General features: G+C 34.9%; 1 protein-coding gene across 1 annotated transcript in view; it reads right to left on the bottom strand.

Moving 5' to 3' along the window:
• CERKL (ceramide kinase like) overlaps window positions 1-20,350 on the bottom strand; it is a 182,647-nt gene that overhangs the window by 2,719 nt on the left and 159,578 nt on the right. Inside the window, exons 6-11 of the mRNA XM_044666474.1 lie at window positions 9,765-9,839; window positions 8,908-9,085; window positions 8,715-8,780; window positions 7,113-7,138; window positions 6,916-7,018; window positions 3,221-3,317 (exon numbers count right to left, since the gene is read on the bottom strand). Coding sequence (XP_044522409.1) covers window positions 3,221-3,317; window positions 6,916-7,018; window positions 7,113-7,138; window positions 8,715-8,780; window positions 8,908-9,085; window positions 9,765-9,839 — 545 coding nt within the window. The remainder of the gene's footprint in view (window positions 1-3,220; window positions 3,318-6,915; window positions 7,019-7,112; window positions 7,139-8,714; window positions 8,781-8,907; window positions 9,086-9,764; window positions 9,840-20,350) is intronic.

Below are 20,350 nucleotides of genomic sequence, written 5' to 3'. Positions count from 1 at the left end.
ACATGAAGAATCCCGTAGGAAATTATGGTGGTAACCTCAATAACAATACAGAGAATGGGCTATAATTACAGTCACTGTCCAGTACTGGTTACTCACTTCCTCTACATTGAAGTAGAGGGGGAAAGGAGACCTACAAACTAGGAGACCACAATTCGTTTACCAACTCTGTAGTTCGCTTTTCATTTGTAGAAATAAATAAAAAAGACCATTATTATTATTTTTATTTTCATTGTGTATATTTCTGAGTCCTTTCACCAGACTGGAAGTTCCTTGAAGGTAAGATCCAGCAGGCTATCATGGACAAAGTCATGCAGTTGGAGTAAGAATACCAGAATTTGGTTCCCAGGTTTTCCATTTACTAACAATAAATTGTCTGAATAAATAATATGACATGTTTCTTTTCATCTGAAAAATGGGGATAATATGGTCTGTAAAACTACTTTAGAGTGATGACATTTATATAATGAAATTACCCACTAGTGTTCTTACATTGAAAAAATATTAAATTCATTCATATGATTTTTTTTAAATTATATGAGCTTTTACTGATGTCTTCTTTTTTTTTTAACACCATAGTTATTTCCAGTATTCCTTAGGAATACATCCCATCTTCAGGATCAGTAGATCAGTTAGAAGTTAGAACTTGCTTGGATGGTAAACATATTTTCTTTTAAATGTTTTTGTTTTTGCTTTTCTTCTTCTAGACTGCCCTTTTTCCTAGTGTCTTTGCATTCTCAATCTACTGACCTCTCTTTATTTTTGTTGAGACTTGCCATCACAGATTTAAGTTTTTCTCTTTGGTAACACCAAACTTTCCCCACTATTGCTCTCTGATTCTGCCCTTCTGATGGTGGTTTTCCTGGTAGCTGGATCTCAGAGCCTCAGCCTCCTCTCACACTGGACAATTCATAGTTCCCCAGCCTAAGTCTTTGTGCAAACAAACCCATTTAGTCTAGTATCCAGTGGCTGACCTTAAACACCAAGAAATGACTTAACTTCATATCCTATCCAGCTACCCACCAAGTCTCCACATTGTCTACTCACAATCTCCCAACTTCTACTTTAATAGAACAAAACACTTTTCTCTGATTTTCAGTCCCTTATATTTGCTGGCTTCTTCCTATACAAGCTCCTTGAAGGCAAGGGAGGTCTCCTAAATGAGTGTGTGTGTGTGTGTGTGTGTGTGTGTGTATTTGCAAAAGCGAATTTGCAAATTTGCAAAAGCTCAGTAGACTGAGAGTCAGATTTAAGAGGTAGAAAGTTCTGAGTTCAAATCTGAACTCAGACACTTCCTGGCTGTGTGACCCTGGGTAAGTCACTTAACCATCATTGCTTAGTCTTTACCATTCTTTTGTCTTAGAAACAACACATAATATTGATTATAAAATGGAAAGTCCTAAAAAGACTTAAAAACAAAAGAAAAAATATATATTGGTGTGTATACACATATTTGTTTATATATGTATATATATGCATATATATATATACACACACACACACACACACAAATACATTGCACATATCTAGAGCTATTATATAAACCTAGTGCTTGGCACATCCCCTGAGACACAGAAACTACTTAAAATGTGTTTTTTCATTCATTCCTTCATTGCCTGTATCCCTTTCTCTCCATTCACATTGCCACCATCTTAGTTGAGGTCTTCATCATCTGTCACCCTTCTGGACTACTGCCAGTAGTTTTCAATTTGCTAGCTCTACCTCGTGTCCATCTACTCCAATATTCCCCACACAGCTACCGAAGTCATTTCACTGAAGTGTCATTCTGACCATGTCACTCCCCATACCTACTCGATGTACTCCAGTGGCTCCCTATTACCTCTAGAATCAAATATTAATTTCTCGGTTGGGTATTCACAGCCTAGCTGTCCGTTCCTGTCTTTCTAATCTTCTCACATAATATTCCTCTCCAAATACTCTTAGGTGTATCCATAACTGGTCTAATTGCTGTCCCTTGCACATTACACGATTATCCCATCTCTGGGTCTTTGTACTGGTTGTTTTCTATGCTGGGAATTCTCAATGTTTGGAGGAGTGGATATCAAGTATTAAGTTTATTTTTCTTTTTGTTTGAGTCTCATTAAGTAGCTCTCCAAGCAATTCTAAAATGGTAATTTCAAAAATGTTCTTTAGTGGTAGCAACATTATTAGAATAAATGTTTCTTTCTCCACTTAAGTACTACGAGAGCTAGCATACATTTAAATGGCATACGTTTGGATGTGCTTGATTAAAATAAAGAGAAAACACAGTTGTATTACTGTGTAGTAACAGAACATTTTGTATTATATCTTTATTTGTTCATCATGGTTTTCTATTAGAGTCCAATTTTCATGGAGATTGAGGAGAAGCTTCAATGTCTTAAGCTCTACATTCCTGACTAGAGCATGATGGACACTGCATGGAGGGAGCAGAACACAGTTAAACTTGTGCTGAATTTCAGGTTAGGAAGTCTAGTGTATCTAACTGAGGCTGAAAAAGAGGTTTAGAAATTTACAGATTTTTTTATATTTGTAGCTCAGTTTCTAGCCATTGCATCAAACAGATTGCAAGAAAGACATGATTTAGATTACCTGCTTTGTCTTTTAAAGATAGGATGAATCTCTTGAACAATGACAAAAATTAAATTTTATTCTGGCTCCAAATATCAAACTAAGTAATGCTTACATTTGAAATGCTATGCAGTTTGGATCGGTATTTTTCTGTTAACTTCTGAATGTAAGCTCATTTATATGAGACTATCTGGGAAATCTTAAGGGCACAGAGAAAAATCCATTGCCATAATATCAACAACCAAAATTTTAAATTTCAGCATGTTCTCTTCCAAAGAACATTTGATTTGAAAAAGATTTTTTTTTCTTTCCAAAGTGTGCCATCAATACATGGGTGCATGCTATTAATCTCAATTTTGCTCCATCCTTCAGTATAACAATCCTTTGCTTTTCTTGAGTTGATAGATTTATATTCCCTTTTGAATTCTGATGGAAATTACCCAGAACTGAACTATAGCAGATGGTCCTAAGGAGGCTAATCTCTATTAGAGTGATTACTGATTTCCAAACTCAGATAAGAAGGGGCTAATATATTCAGACAAGAAACTAAGCCTTCTTAAGGAAGGACATCTATGTGAACACTGTCAGTAGAGTTCCCTCCACAATTAACAATATTTAAAAAAATAAAACAACCAAGAAGGATTTACTATACCTGGTTTTTAAAACTGGCATATCTTTTCAGATGCTTTACAAATTCTGGTCGAGAAGTATTTCGTGTAAGAATAAGAGCCAAACTTCCACTATTTGACCTGTAAATTAAATATTTTTGTTTTAGTTTAAGAAATATAATTTAGTATCTAGTTCAGAATTCTAGGATAAGAAAGCATTTATATAGTTCCTTTTGTATAAATATGGCATTCATTAGCAGGTTTGGAAAATCAATTTAGCAATATAACATTTTTCTGTATTCTTCTTAATGCTTTGCAAAGATATCTAAAAATTGTGATGGACCATTTCTAATCAATTCTACTTATGAATTAACTTTATCTTCAGAAATCTCTTATACTAAAAAGCTCTGTGAAAAGAAAATCAATATATTCTGTTCAACTATCGTGGCATAACATTACAAGGAATCCACAATTAAAGGGATAATGGGAAAAACCACTAATCAAAATGAGTATTTTCTAGTCAGACACTATGATTAAAGCCTCAGGATCTCCTAAGCAGGTAGAGAGGTCAGGGGAGTTCAGAGCTAGTAAAAAAAGGGGGGCTATAGAAAAGAGTAATTTTAGTGTCATGGCTATATTTTATCTCAACGCAACTCAGTAAAGAAAATCACCCAACCATATGGGTGCTCTGGGTTCAGATGGGAGAAGGTACCTGCAAAGCAGAAGACATTACTGTGGTTGGCATTAAGAATTGGGAGGCTTCTTTTTTGACATCCACATCCATTTGATGTTTTTAAGCTTTTTGGCCAAGTTTAGATGTTATAGTACTGAGTAAAAATTGTGAATTATTCCTAAATGGAATGTGTAATAATGTGTAAGTTTTTAATGTGATTTAAATATCTATTTATGTGCATGGGCATCAAATAACTTTGAAAAATAACTACTATGAAGAGTCCTTTATTAGAGGCACTGAAGTAAAAAAAAAGTTACTTATGTTCATATAAATACTTCAGCATTTTAATCTCGCATGACTCTACTAGGTTTTCTAAGAAGAAAAAAAGACAAAAGTATACTTTAGAGCCAAGCAAATCACTCACAAATACATCTAACTTTAAATGTCTGTTCATAGAAATTGATGAAAATCCTTTATAATTCTATTTCAATGAAAAAAGCTTGGAGGTTTGCAAAAGGGAAATAAAAGTCAGCTCTTCAATTTAAAAAGTCACAGATTATAGAAATTAATGAGGGTTTAGCCTAAACCCCTCACTTTATAAAAGAAGAAATTGAGAGATTACTCAAATAGATTGTTCAAAGTCACACAACTAGATCTAGGAGGAGAACTCCAATTTTATAAATCTATGACCCATATTCTTTTTTACCATTTCATACTGCCTCCATTTAATCTATTTTTTAGGTTTTACTTCAAAAGAGAACAAATGATGTTTTTAGTATATGCTGACCAAACATTCCTAAATATGTTTTATTGATACCCTTTGTCTTTACAGTGCCTCTATTATTCCCAAAGATTTGTCCCTTATAAGAAGGCATTTTATTTTAATGAAATAAAAAAGAGGAAAAAGAAGAGAAAAAATCAGAAAAAAAAAACTGATCAATGCTTAGAAAACAATCTGACAATCTGACAATCTATGGAGAATCCCACACCTGTGATACCACCTCTGCAAAGAAAATATTTTCTCCTTTCTCTTCTCTGGGATCATGCTTGCTCTCTATAATTTTGTGGCACTCATTTTTTTTGTTCTATGGTGGGTTTTTCTACATTTGCATTTTTGTAGTCATGGTGTATATTGCTTCTTCATCTCTGCTTACTGTACTTTGCACCAGTACTTATAAGCCTTTCCATGCTTTTCTGTATTCATAATAATAATAATTTCTTACAGTAAGAATAATATTTCAAAAAATTCAAATATTACAATTAAGCCATTCTCCAATTCATGGGCACTACATTGTTTCTACTATTTTGCTACTAAAAAAAGTGCTGATATAAATATCTGAGGATTTATGGAGACTTCTTTTTCTCAATGACCTCCTTGCATAGCAGTAGAACCTCCAGGGCAAAATATGGACATTTCATTTGCATAATTCCAAACTCCTTTCCAGATTAGAAATATAGTAATTCACACCTCTTCAAACAATCCATTAGTGTGGGTCTCTTTCTATAACCAATCAACATGAACTATTCCTGTTTGTTTGTTTGTTTGTTTTTTTGCTGAGTATGAGGGAAAACCTCAGAGTTGTTGTGATTTTGATTTTTTAAATTTATTATGGAAATTTTAATTTGGAAAATTCTTTCATATGCTCATTAAGGATTTGCAATTCTTTTTTTGAGAGAGACCTGTTTGTTGATATATTTGACAATTTATCTACTGGGGAATGATTTTTGTCATGTATTTCTGTTATTTGACTATATTTTTGATGTCAAACTTTTATATAAGAAGATTGCTTCCCTTCTTAGCTTATATTCACTACTTTTATCTGTGTAAATGCTTTTAAATTTCATGTAATATGTTTTTAATATTTCTATAATACCAGTAACTTTGTTTAGTTAAGAATAAATCTCCTACCTACTCAGTGGTTTATGGTCTACCCTATAATGTAGATCATAAAAATTAGAAGAGATTAGAAGAAAAAAATTATAAAAAATTTAAAAAAGATATGTAAATCATAGTCTTGTGATCTAAATTTCTCCTAATTTTTAATGGTATCCTGAATATTAAACTTATTTATTTTATTGTAGAACATTATATAAGAATTTTATCTAAGCCTGATAGACTGCTTTCTAGTTTTTCCAGCAGTTTTTATCAAATACAGAAAACCTTCCTAAGTAATTTATGTATTGGGGTTAATCAAACACTGGATTATTGAGTTCCATTATTTCTGATTCTCCTTTGTCTAATCCATTCCATTGTTCTACCTCTCTATTTTTTAAACAATACCAAATGGTTTTGACGAATGCTGCTTTATAAAATACTATGAGATTTGGAAGTGCTATTCTCCCTTCATTCTTACCTTTTTTCATTATTTCTTTTCATATCTAGATCTTTTATTACTCCAAATTAATATTATTATTTTATTGAATTCTATAAAGTATCCTTTTGATAGTTTAATTGGTATAGTATTAAGATGAAAATCACCATTGGAAGTACTGTCATTTTTAATATAATGGCATGGCCCCTCACTAAGAGTACAGAATATTCCTCCCACTATTTAAGTTGTTTGTTCTTTAAGGAGAATTTAATGATTGGATTGATACAAATATTGAGTGTATTTTATGCATTTCTAGTTATTTTGAATGGAATTCACTTTTTATTATTGCCTCTTGGATTCGCTTGTTATTGTAAAAAAATGCTATTGATTTTTTATGGACTTATTTTTGTAACCTGCAACTTTGCTGATGCTAGTAATTGTTGGCCTTTAGTTATTACATTCATATATTTTCTGATACTTGAGTGTACAAGTATACACCAAAAGAGGGAAATTCTATTAGTTACCCAAACTTATAGGATCATAGATTTGGAGGAAAAATCATATTTGTCCTCATTTGAAAGATATCAAACTTAAAGATTATATCTGATATTTGAGGCTGAGATGGCCAACACTATGATGTAGTAATGAACCATTAAGGATAATACCAGACATTCTGGGGATAAAATTCAATATTCATAGAAGAATGCATCAGAATGTATAAACACTTCTTGACTTATTTTAAACATTTACTAACCTGTTATTAGGAACCAAGGCTCCAGGTGCCAATAAGTAAGGGATTGCCATGACACTGATGTTCAGGAAATGACCCTGGACCTTCTGCCACTGATTTTCACAGTCTAAAAGTTGTGAAAAATAATTTCTTTATTGCTTTAATATAATGATATTTTGGCAATATCATTCAAATTTCACAGAGTCCATTTTGGAACATACCAGATTCTGTAGTTCTATATTCATTTCTAAAAAAGAAAAATGCATTGTATGAAAAAATGTATATATTTAATATAAACTAAAAGACTTAAAAAACAGCTAAATACTACAACTTCTAAGAATAGTTAACTTTATTTTAAAGTCAAATTTCATAAACAATTCAAGAAGATGCAAATTTTTGTGGATGGTGATAATATATTTGGTGATTACTGGCATTATTAAAAAATAAAAGGGCATCTAAAAAGAGGAGGAAATCGGGTGATATTAGAATGGTCTTCAATCTCTTTTGGTGAATTACGGTCTTCTCACACTCTTATCTATGAGTACCCTTTTTACTTCTTCCTCTACTCTTTTTGATTGGTCCTATTTGCTCCCCCATCCTTTATTTATGCAGACAACTTTCAAATCTATCTGTTTTGCTCTTCTCTTTCCCGTCTCTCTTTACATCTCTCTCTCTCTCTCTCTCTCTCTCTCTCTCTCTCTCTCTCTCTCTTTCTCTCTCTCTCTCTCTCTCTCTCTCTTTCTCTCTCTCTCTCTCTCTCTGTCTTTGTCTCTGACTGTGTGTCTCTCTGTCTATCTGTGTGTCTGTCTGTGTGTCTGTCTCTCTCTATACAGGTACAGCACAGCAACACCTAAAATTCAACATTTCCAAAACCTGAATCTCCATCTTCTCCCCAGTTTGCCCTTCTTCCACAATTCCCCATTTTTGTTGATAATATCCTATTAGCATCCTAGTTGTGAAGCTTCAGTCATCTTTGTTCTGTCTCCACTATCTATATCTGATTATTTGCCAAATCTCCTAAATTATCGCTTCACATCTTTCATATTGATCCCCTTATCTCTGTTTCCTCTTGCCTTCTCCCAACTCAGGCTCTTCCAAACATTTTGTCTGGATCTCTGATTTTCTTCCATTATATTCTACCTTGTACATATTTATTTATGTACATGATGAATTATAACTCATAGTGGTGCTGAGGGGAAAAATGACTGAAGCACAAAAAAGACAAAAGAAAATTTAAATAATATCCTGTTTTGTCAAAACATGTTTTCTCTCTTCCTCTTGAAATTGTATTTATTTATTTGCGTACCTAACTCATTCCCCTAGTAGATTATGAACTTGCTGAGAGAAAAAACAATAACATGACTTACTTCTACCTCCATCTCATTTAAAAGCTATTTTTCATAAAACAAAGTGAAAATGCCAAGTTACTTCTAAGGTCTTTGGGAACCAGAGTCAAACTTGTCCTCAGCTGCCTTTTCCTTCGCATTGCTTCAGGGAAACAGCAGAGAGAGGGGCAGCATAGTGCAAAGGACAGTGTCAAAAAGACCTAGGTCTTATGTGATGTACTGGACAGAGTCAGATTGAGTCAGAAAGATAGAGATTAAAATAATGTGACATCCTGAATATGTGGCCTTAAACAAGTCCCTTAACTTCTTATTAATTCGAGAAATTCTCTGTGACTCCATGTTGCAGGCAGCTGTGACTCTGCAGTAACAGAACACATATTCCTTATGCTAGTTCCTAATACCAATCATGGGTCTGGACAAAAAATGAACACACAAATATATACACACACACACACACACACGCACAGAATTACACACCTACTGGCTTCCTCGGAGTCCTGTGAAACTTTTGTAGGTAAAAATGATATTTCGCAGTCTTCAGGTCTAAAATAAAATACCCTTTATTAGTAGAATGTCTGCTGTTATGGGGATGTGAATATCTTTTTCATATATTGCACTATACTAAATAATACTAAATGGTGAACTCTAGAGATCTAGAGAAAATGCTTACTTGAGGCTTGCCAGTGTCTTAATTAGAGCACAGTCTTTTCTTTGATTAGGTGACATCCAACGATGTTTTTCTGCCCAAGCCAAGGTCTTTCCACCAAAGCCAAATATAGCTGAGAATCCAAAGCGAAGGAACTTGCCACTGCTACTGAATGTGCAGACATCTACTGGTTGCATATGCCCTGAAATATGAGCCCAATGAAGTAAAAAGGGAGAAGCAAAGTTGTGAATTTCCACAAGAAAATAATGTATCTGGAGCACCATGTTTAATTAATTAAATATAAAAGATGCCTTGAGCTTCTTTGTATAATGACGAACGGTCTTTTCTTTTCCAATTATATCTCCAATTAATGAAATCAACATTTTGTTCTCCATCATAATGTAAAGGAGAGAGAGAGACTTACGTAAAATACATATTGACTAGTGCTGTGGTTCAATGATAATCATGATATGGGTGGTGAGGTTGTATAAGGCTAGAGTGGCTTTATTTTACAATATATTTGGTTTTCATTTACCTGAGTTATATCTGCCTTTCACTTTTATAAGAGTTGAATGTCCAAGATGATCTTTCTTTTCATTCCCAAAATAAATTTAGCTTATACCCCAATGTAATAATATGTATATATGTAAAATACTATATAAATATATCGTTGTGATCCTAATAGCTTAAAGCAATTGTATTCCTTTCATGTATTTCAGTACATATTATCCACTAGAATGCACCTTTCTGCTTTATGAGATAAAAACTTGAAATGATAGTCCTAACTTTGATGATTAATAATTTGTATTACTTTACTTTTTTAGAATCAAAATATTTCTTGAGTTAAATAAAAATCTCCTAAAATATGAAGCAATTCTTACCCATTATGATATGTAATGTTGCAGTCACTGTGTGAGTGACCCCATAAAGTGAATGTGCCAGTACATTGGTAGAACCTGCCAAATTGAACAAAAGTTGACAGTGAGGGAAAGAAATCAGAAAAAAGTTCCTCTCAAAATCATGTATTAATATTAAACTACCTAAGTAATATTTCTGGCAAAAATATTAATATTTTTCTACTCTTCTTCACCCTCCAGACTTCCAGAGGGGTCACTTTCATCTAGCAATGCACACTTGACAAACTCTTCTGTGAATTTCCATTATTACTTTTGCATAAAAACTTCCATCACAATGGTCTGGATGGTTAAGCATAAACCATGTGTAATCTCAATCTCTTATAAAAAGGCAAAGGATGTAGAAGGAAGAATCAAAAGTCTTCTCTCAGTCTTTGGGCAAATCATCTGTGACCCCCAAAACAGGGGAAATTGTTCTGTTTTAAAAGCCAAAGCAAGACACTAGACTCTCTAATAGAAATGCATTATGTACCTTTTGAAAGAACCTGTTTAATAATTAACTTCTTCCTACCTCTTAAATTACATAGTATTTCTATTTCTCGTCAACTATAGTTATATGTGGTCATTTGATTTTGACCCTTCTTTAAGGAAGTAAAGTATATTCAAGTAAACATATTCAATTATCCATAGAGGGTGGAAACACTAAGCCTTTTCCCACCATGGATAAAGCCTTTATCCACCTGCCTAGGATTAGAACCTCAGCCAAAGGTAGGAGTGAGAAAATCAACAATTCTAACGCTCTCCATTACTAGAGAAATAGGGCTGTGGGCAATCCTGCTTATTGGGAATGGTGAGAAAATCAATAATGCCTAAGCTTTGAAAAATAATTAAAAGAAGATCCAAACACCAAGTCTTTTACCTCCAGAGCCCAGATTCAGATTAGCACCGCAGAGACCTCAGAGGATAAGAAAACCTAATTTCAGTCCCTCATTACCACACCATGAAAGGGAAAGCTACCAGTGTTTACTGAGAAGACTGATAAAAATCAAGTATCCTATGGCTAGCAAATTCCATTTCTATCCTCTCCAAATATACCTAATGCAAGATTCACAGAATGCCCAAAATTTATCATTCCCTGCCACTACTCCTGACACCTACGAATCCACCTACTTCAGGTTTCCTTCTAGAATATTTCTCTTGTTCTGTTTTCCTGTTTCACTTTGTCTTTTGGAATTCTCCTTCTAATGTTAACAAACTTTCCATTATACTAGATATATTTTCTTTAATACTCCTTCCACTTACTTGCACTGATGGAAATCAAACAACCTGTACATTTTACATCCTTGGCAACCTACTTCAGTTCTAGATATGCTTTCTTCTGAACTTCTAGACACACTAGCCCTGAAAGAAGAATATGCCATACTATATGATCCTCAGTACCACTTCAAAAATATCTTCATTTATTTATAAGAACCTATCAGATCCTGGTTGATGTAATCTACTACTCCTTTAAGTTTTTCATACATATCTTGATATCTTACCCAAACACATTAGCCTCCAATTTCATCAGTCTCCTCAATTTTCATGCTCTGTTCCTTTACGATCCCTCAGTTTTACATGGGGATGGCCATATGATTCAATCTAACACTATCTTCTACCCCCAAATACCTTGGTGTTTTGCTAGTATATTAGTTTTTAAGAAAAAAATGATGATGGATCTTATCTGGTACTACCTTTTTCTAGTTTTATAGAGAAGGTAGGCACCTCTATTGTTTAATTTTTCCATATATTCTCTGCATTTATAATGTGCAAAGTGATTCTTGTTTCATCAAACTTGTATTTTATTTGTGTTTTTTTTCAACTATATTAATGACCAGAAATCTTCTTCAAACTCAGGGGGTTCATCTCGCCTCTAATTTCTTTGCTTCTTAAATCTCTGAAATAAAATTTCTGAATTATGTTCTTTGAATTTCTTTGACTTCTCACATTGCCTTAACCTTTTGACATTTTCTTTTAATTCTTGATTAAGGAAAATTAGAATTTTGAAGACACTTATTTTCTGGATTCTGTTATGCACATTTCCTTTTTGTTTCTTTTAACTGGGTAAAATGGCATTAAAATACTTTACTGCATTTATCAAATGGATATTGATGTAATCTTCTAATATCTTTTGGAGGTTCTGCAATAGCTTTCTCAAATTACTTAAGCCAAGATGATATTTTTGATTCTTGTCCATAGTATTTCTGAATTGTTTCATATTTTCTCCTATGGGTCTTAAAATCACCAATGCCATAACATATAGCACCATGTAATGATTCTGAAATATTTTTATGCTTTCTGTCAAATATTGGAAGTATGCATTCATCTTTGGATATATGATCATCTCTTTTATACAATAATTTATATATCAGTATTGTTTTAGTCATCAATTTTATCTTTAGGTAGATTTTTTGGACAGATATTGATAACGACTTGATTTCATCTAATAACAGCTTAGGGTTTTAATTGTTTCTTATCATTTTCCTGTGTTGGTCAGTAACCCACTATGTGATCTGGAATTAATATCATTGGGGGGAATCACTGTATATCCCCCTACCTAGTAAAAAATTTTTTTTAAATTTTTTTAAAAAATTTCAATTTTGATGATAAAGCACATAAAAACATGCTCATATCTTTAGTTTCTATCACTAATATGTGCAATGTGAATGCATTAGTGACCAAGGCTACTTACACTGAAGCATTTCCATCATAAGTATGGAATTTCAGATTTGTTCTAGTTTCTTTTGCTTTTTGTGGTATAAGAATACAAAAAGATATCAGCATCATTGCCATTGTTGTTGTCATCATACAAGACAGAGATGGACACCATGCACAGTGTCATGAATATAGAAGGTGCTTACTAAATGTTTTTTTAATTGAATTAAAATATTTACTAAGATCTTATAATTTTACTGGAAGGACCAAGATGGAGGAGTAGAAGTAGCAAGTAAGCTAAATATTCTTAATATTTTTCATATAATGCCTCAAATCAAATTTTGGTGTGGAAGAACTAAGAAAAGGTTGAGGTGAGACATTCCTTCCCAGTAAGAGAGCTCTCTGACACTGGGGCAGAGGCTGCACCAGGGCATATATAGCAGCAACATAAGCATGGAGCTTAGGGCAGTTTCATGTCATGATTCCTGGATAAAGGGGAGCAAACTTGCAGCCACAATGAAGCAGGGACACTGGTCCCAATTCCTAGATAGAAAGAAGCACTTATAGTTACAGGAAAATAGGGACCCTAGTCACAATTTTAAGACCAAGAGGAGCAGCAGTGCATGTGGCTTCAAGGAATCCAGGACCCTTTTTGAGCAAAGATCAGAGCACAGACCAGAAGAACAGTAACCATACCTCTCCTTCATTGTGAAAGAAACAAAAACTTGTAGACCTCCCAGAACTAGTTCTGAAAACAGCAGCATAAAAAACCTGGGGCTTTGGGATAGTGCTACACCCTGCTGTAGGGGTGGAAACTAATTTTAACCTAAAGTTGTCAAGAAAAAGGGAAAATGAGCAAACGAAAACAAAAGAAGATAAAAAGTTACTATGGTGAAAGGGAAAATTGAGACAACTCAGAAGAGAATTATTTCAAAAAAATGAGCAAAATCTCTAAGGGGAAAAAAGTTAATTGGATATGAAACTAACAAGAATTCCTGGGGAAAGAAATGAGAGTGATGCAAGAAAAATATGAAAAGAGAATCAATAGTGGCAACTAGGTGGCTCAGTAGGTTGGAAGCTAGTCCTAGAGATGGGAAGTCCTACATTCAAATCTAGCCTCAGCCACTTCTTTAGCTGTGCAAATCGGGGGCACTAATTGCCTAACCCCTACCAAGCTTCTGCCTTGAAACCAATATTTAGTATTGATTCTAAATTGGAATGTAAGGATTTAAAAAACAAAAGAAAATCAACAACTTGGTAAAAGAGGCACAAAAACATACTGAAGAAAATAATGTCTTAAAAACGGAATTGGTCAAATGGAAAAAGTACAATAAGTCAATGAAGAAAATAGTTTTCTAAGAATTAGAATAGGGTAAATGGAAGCTAATGGCATCATGAAATATGAAAAAAATCACCAAGCAAAATTAAAAGAATGAGAAAAGAAAAGAAAATGTAAAATATCTCATTGGAAAAACAACTGACCTGAAAAATAGATTGAGGAGAAACAATTTCAGAATTATTGGACTACCTAAACGTCATGATCTAAAAAAATCCTAGACATCATCTTTCAAGAAATCATCAAGGAAAATGCCCTAATATTTTACAAGAGGGTAAAATAGAAATTGAAAAATTCACTGATTACCACCTGAAAGAGACTCAAAAATGCAAAATCCCAGGTAGACTACAGTCAAAGTTCAGAGCTCCCAGTTGAAGGAGGAAATATTATAAGCAGTCAGAAAGAAAAAAATTCAAATATCATAGAATAACAATCAGGATCACACAAGATTTAGTAACTTCCACACTTAAGGAGTAGAAGTCAGGGAATATGATAAGGCAAAATATCTAGGATATTATATATAATATAAGAATAACATGCTCTGTAAAACAGAATATAATCCTTCAGGAATAAAAGTAAATATTTAATGAAACAGAAGATTTTCAGGCATTCCCTGAATAAAAAATTTAACAAATTTGACATTCACATACAAGACTCAAGAAAAGCATAAAAATGTAAACATGAAAGAGAAATCAAAAAGGACATAAGTAAAACTTCATATTACTATATGGGAAGATGATACATATAACTCTTAAGAACTTTGTCATTATTAAGGCAGTTTGAAAAATGATAAATGGAGGGTATACTAGGCATAAATTGATTATGATGTGATGGTCTAAAAAATGAAGGGATGAGAAAAATGTATGCTCTTGGAAAAGGGGGAAGAGAAGAAGAACAGGTAATATCTCACATAAAAGAGGGTGGCATGGTAAGTAATACTTGAACCTCAAGTTCCTCAGAATTGGTTCAAAGAACCAATACTCAGTTGGGTTTAGAAATCTGTGTTACCCAGGGCAGCTGGGTAGCTCAGTGGAGTGAGAGTCAGGCCAAGAGACAGGAGGTCCTAGGTTCAAACCCAGCCTCAGCCACTTCCCAGCTGTGTGACCCTGGGCAAGTCACTTGACCCCCATTGCCCACCCTTACCACTCTTCCACCTATGAGACAATACACTGAAGTACAAGGGTTAAAAAAAAAAAAAGAAATCTGTGTTACCCAACAGAGAAGTAGCTCAGAGCAATAGTCTTCTTTTAAAAAGTTTATTGGTGGATTACATTAAAATTACCAGGTAAACTCCCTTCTTCCCTTCCCTACCCACACTAGAGAAGGCATCATTTGACAAGAAAAATATGTATATACATATGACTATGTCTTGCATATTTCTGTATATTGGTACATTTTCTAGAGGAAGAATGACTTCTTTTTCTTTTTCAACTACCTTGGAGTGAAATGACTGAAATATGGGCAGGACAAGAAGTAAGGACACTTGATGATTCACAAATTAGAAAGTAAAACTTTAAGAGGAGCTGCCATTCCAACAAACGTGTCTATATTATTTAAAGGAATGCATCAAAACTGCAAATGTTGTGTACTCAACTTGACAGAAATAATGTATATAATTTAGGACTGACTATAAGTAAACTATTGCTCCAAAGTACATTATTATTAGCAAATAATGGTCTGTATAAACCCCCTCTGAAGTAGTAGTGGTACCATTTCATAATATACAAAATTTATTCAAAATATTTCCAGGATGAGTAAACAAAAGAAACAAAAAGAAAAGTAAACAAAAGTAAACAAAAGAAAGGGAAGATGAAAAAAGAGGGTCCATTCATTAATAAGTACTTATGAATCACTTATTATGTGATAAGCACTGGAAATACAAAAAGAAGCAAAAGATAGCCCCTTCCTTCAAGGAGCAAACAACAATAAAAAAAAGTACAAACAAGCTACAGACAGGATAAATTGGAAGTAATGAAGAGAGGGAAGGGCTAAAATTAAGAGGAGATCAGGAAAAAAAGTCAGGGAAGCCTGGAGGCAAAGATGAGGAGGGAGAACTGCACAATAGGAATAGAAAATGCCTGGAACTGAGACATGAACTATATTATTTATGGAAGAGCAAGAAGGCTAAGTATCACTGTATTTCAAATTACATGGCAGAGAGTAAAGTGTAAAAAGATTGGAAAGGTAGTTGGGGCTAGACTATAAAGAGCTTTATAAACTATTTAGAGGATTTTGTATTTGAGATGCCTATGTAGGAGGAGGGAGTTTTAGGAAAATCACTTTGGTGACTAAATGAAGGATGGGCTAGCAGGGGAGAGAGATTGAAGTAGGCGGACCCCTTGATAGATTATTGCAGTAAGTGTGAGGTAATGAGAGCCCATAACGAGGTTGGCAGCATTAGAAGATACAAGAAGATACAGGTGTATCTAAGAGAAGTTGCATGGAAAAAATCAACAGGCCTTGGCACCAAATTGGATGGAGGAGAGGGGTTTGAGAGAAAGTGAAAAACCAAAGATGACACTGAGGTTGTAAGACTAAGGAACTGGGAGGATGGTGACAGTAATGATTTGGAGGATTTGGGGAGAAAATAATAAGTTTAATCTTGGACATGTTGTATTTAAGATTTCTATTGGCTATCCAATTCAAGACATCTGAAAGAAACTAGAGATGCAAGACTAGAAGATAGGAGAGTTGTTTGAACAGAACAGGGAGATTTGAAACTCATCAGCAAATATATGGCAATTAAGTCCATAGGAGCTGATGAGATCAAAAGTAAGGTAATATAAAGGGAGAAGAGCCTTGTGGAACATAAATTGTTGGTTAGTGGGGCTGAGCCAGAAAAGCACCCAACAAAAGAGACTGAGAAGTGTTTCTGATAGGTAGAAGCAAAACCAGAAGGGATTGGTGTCCCAAAAATCTAGCAAAAAGAGAGTATCAAGGAACAGAGCACAATCAGCACTGGCAAAGGTTGAGGAAGGTTAAGAAGAATGAGTATTAAATATTTGATTGAATATTAGATATGATAATTAGAATTTTATTGCTAACTAGAGAAAATAGATTCAGTGGAATGATGACTTCAGAACCAGATTGTAAGAAATTAAGAAAAGAATGAGAGGTTGGGGGGACTTCCGGTTAAGATGGCGGCAGAGTAAGGAGCAGCTGCTCGATCTCTCCTAACCGAAGCATACAGGACTCCTCAAGGGGACATAAAAACAAACCCAGACGAACGAAGGAACCCCACAACAGTGCGCAGTATTGAAGGTATGCAGAATCAGGGCATTTCCACACTATAAAGGGGTGAAACAGCTCTCACTAAATGCGAGAGGAAGAAGCCCCTCCCCCAACCCCCACACCACACACCTTTCACAGTGCCAAGGCCAACACACAAGAGTGAAAACAGGACTGGGGCAACCAGTAAATAACTAGCAGCCCCAGGGCTTGTACCTGTGTGCTGCAAGACAAGGGACCCCAAGTGGCTGGGGGGCACGCACGGGCGCGGACAAAGATCTCTAAAGCAGGGACTTTCCCGAGCTTCTGCATGGGTGAAGGCATCACCCCAGAGGTGAATAAAGATCTCCAGTCCATGGACTTTCCCCAAGTGTTTGCGTGGGTGAAGGCAGTGCCCTAGGCGCGAATAAAGATCTCCAGCACAAGCTAGGACATCTAGTGAGGACCTGGTGCAGACAGGAGCATGGCTGTGGAAGCAGCCCCTGAGACTGCTGAAGGAGCCTAAGGCAGAGGGGTAGACTGGGAACTACCAGGAGGCCTGACTCCAAGGACAAGGAGACCAGAGCCCCCGGGAGCTTAGAAAGCGCAGGCAGACCCTGAGTGTGAAGACAAAGCTGAAAAGGGGCGGGGCTAATGATGGCAAGCCGAGAACCCCAGAAGAAGAAAAAGATTATCAAGAAAAACTCTGGAACACTCGACAACTTTTACAACGAGAAAATCCAGACGACAGAGGAGGACAAACAAGTAATCATATCCAAACCTTTCCAAAAAAATGAAAGCTGATCACAAGCTATTGAAGAGTTCAAAAATGAGATGTTGAAGAAGATGGAAGAGAACTGGCAAGAAAATAACAGTTTAAAAGGCAGAATTTTGCAATTCGAAAGTGAGGCAAGTCAACTAAAGACCGGAAATGACCAGAATGAAAAGGAAAACCAGTCCCTAAAGGCTAGAATTGAGCAATTAGAAACCAATGATCTCTCAAGACAACAAGAACAAATAAAACAAAGTCAAAAGACTGATAAAATAGAAGGAAACATGAAATATCTCAATGAGAAAGTGATAGACCAAGAAAACCGGTCTAGAAGAGACAATATGAGAATCACTGGTCTTCCAGAAAAGGCAGAAATTAATAGAAACTTGGACGCCATACTTAAAGAAATTATTCAGCAAAATTACCCTGAATTTCTACAACAAAAGGGCAATATAGACATTGAAAGGATCCATAGATCACCCTCTACACTGGACACAGAAAAGTCAACAGCAAGGAATATAATAGCCAAATTCAAGAGCTTTCAAGAAAAAGAAAAATCTTACAAGAAGCCAGAAAGAGACAATTCAAATACCAAGGAGCACCAATCAGGATCACACAGGATCTGGCAGCTTCCACGCTAAAAGACCGCAAGGCTTGGAATATGATATTCAGAAAGGCAAGAGAGATGGGCCTTCAGCCACAGATCAACTATCCATCGAAATTGACTATATACTTCCAGGGGAAAGTATGGGCATTCAACAAAATTAAAGATTTCCAAGTTTTTGCACAAAGGAGACCAGGACTAAATGGAAAGTTTCATACCCAACCACAAAAATCAAGAGAAACATGAAAAGGTAAATAAGAAACAGAGGGAAAAGAAAGAAAACTTATAATTTTTTAAAATTTGACTCTTTAAGGGCTTAAATAAGATCTAATTATCTGTATTACTATGTGGAGAAATGCTATGTATAATTCTCTGTAGTGAACTCTATTCACTATTATAATATTCACTATTATAGCAACCAGAAGAATAATTCATAGGGAGAGGATAGGATACTAAATGGTCTAAGATGACATGGGGGTGGGAAAAGGGGGGGGATAGTAGGGGACACCAAGAAAAATCCGAGTAAATAAGAAAAATAGGATATTCTATTACACACAAAGAGGGCATGGGAAGGGGAGGGGATAAATACTATTATAAGAAGGAGAGGAAGAGAGCATTAAGAGGTAATATTTAAACCTTACTCTCAGTGTAATCAACCCGGAGAGGGAAGAGTAGCTATATTATCCATTGGGATAAAAAACTCTATCTAACCCTACTGAGAAAGTCAGAAGGGGTAAACCAAAGGGAGCAGGGGAGTGGGGAGGTCAAAAAAAGGGAGGGGAGAAGAAGGGGGAGGGAATTCATTAGACCTTTAAAAAACAAAAAGAGAGGAATAACAAGGGAGGGGGCAGAAAGGGAAGTCAATCAAGGGAGGGGATAAGGGATATTGGCTCAAAGCAAACCACTGGTTTAAAATAGTGTAAGAAGAAGGGGTGGGTCTAGGGGAGGATACAAAAATGTCAGTGAATGCACAACTGATAATTGTAACTCTGAATGTGAATAGGATGAACTCTCATAAAACGGAAGCAAATAGCAGAGTGGATCAGAAACCAAAATCCTACCACATGTTGTCTACAAGAAACACATATGAGGCGGGTAGACACACACAAGTTTAAGGTTAAAGGCTTGAGCAAAATATTTTCGGCGTTGAATGAAAAAAAGAAGGTAGGAGTGGCTATTATGATCTCTGACAAAGCCAAAGTAAAAATAGATATGATTAAAAAAGATAGGGAAGGTCATTACATCCTGATTAAAGGCAGTATAAACAATGAGGAAATAACACTGCTCAATATATATGCACCAAGTGGTATAGCATCCAAATTCATAAAGGAGAAAATGGCAGAGCTCAAGAAGGAAATAGATAGTAAAACCATAAGAGTGGGAGATCTAAATATTCCTCTTTCAGATCTAGATAAATCAAACAAAAAAATAAATAAGAAAGAGGTAAGAGAGATGAATGAAGTCCTAGAAAAATTAGATTTAATTGATATGTGGAGAAAAATAAATAGGGACAAAAAGGAATACACCTTCTTTTCAGCTGCACATGGTAAATTTACAAAGATTGACCATGTAATAGGGCATAGAATCATGGCAAACAAATGCAAAAGAGCAGAAATAATAAATGTAACCTTCTCAGATCATAATGCAATAAAAATAATAATTAGTAAGGGCACCTGGACAGGCAAATCAAAAACCAATAGGAAATTAAACAATATGATTCTCCAAAACCAAATGGTCAAAGAAGAAATCATAGAAACAATCAATAATTTCATTGAAGAGAATGACAATGATGAGACATCCTACCAAACTCTGTGGGATGCAGCCAAGGCAGTACTCAGGGGGAAATTTATATCCCTGAGTGCATATATTAACAAATTAAGGAGGCCAGAGATTAATGAATAGGGCATGCAACTCAAAAATTAGAAAGCGAGCAAATAAAAAACCCCCAGAAGAAAACTAAATTAGAAATACTAAAAATTAAGGGAGAAATTAATAAAATC

Source organism: Gracilinanus agilis, chromosome 3 (genome assembly GCF_016433145.1).
Source record: "Gracilinanus agilis isolate LMUSP501 chromosome 3, AgileGrace, whole genome shotgun sequence".
NCBI lineage: Eukaryota > Metazoa > Chordata > Mammalia > Didelphimorphia > Didelphidae > Gracilinanus > Gracilinanus agilis.
Note: the sequence above shows the minus strand (reverse complement) of the source record. Positions and strands in the feature narration are given on the sequence as shown.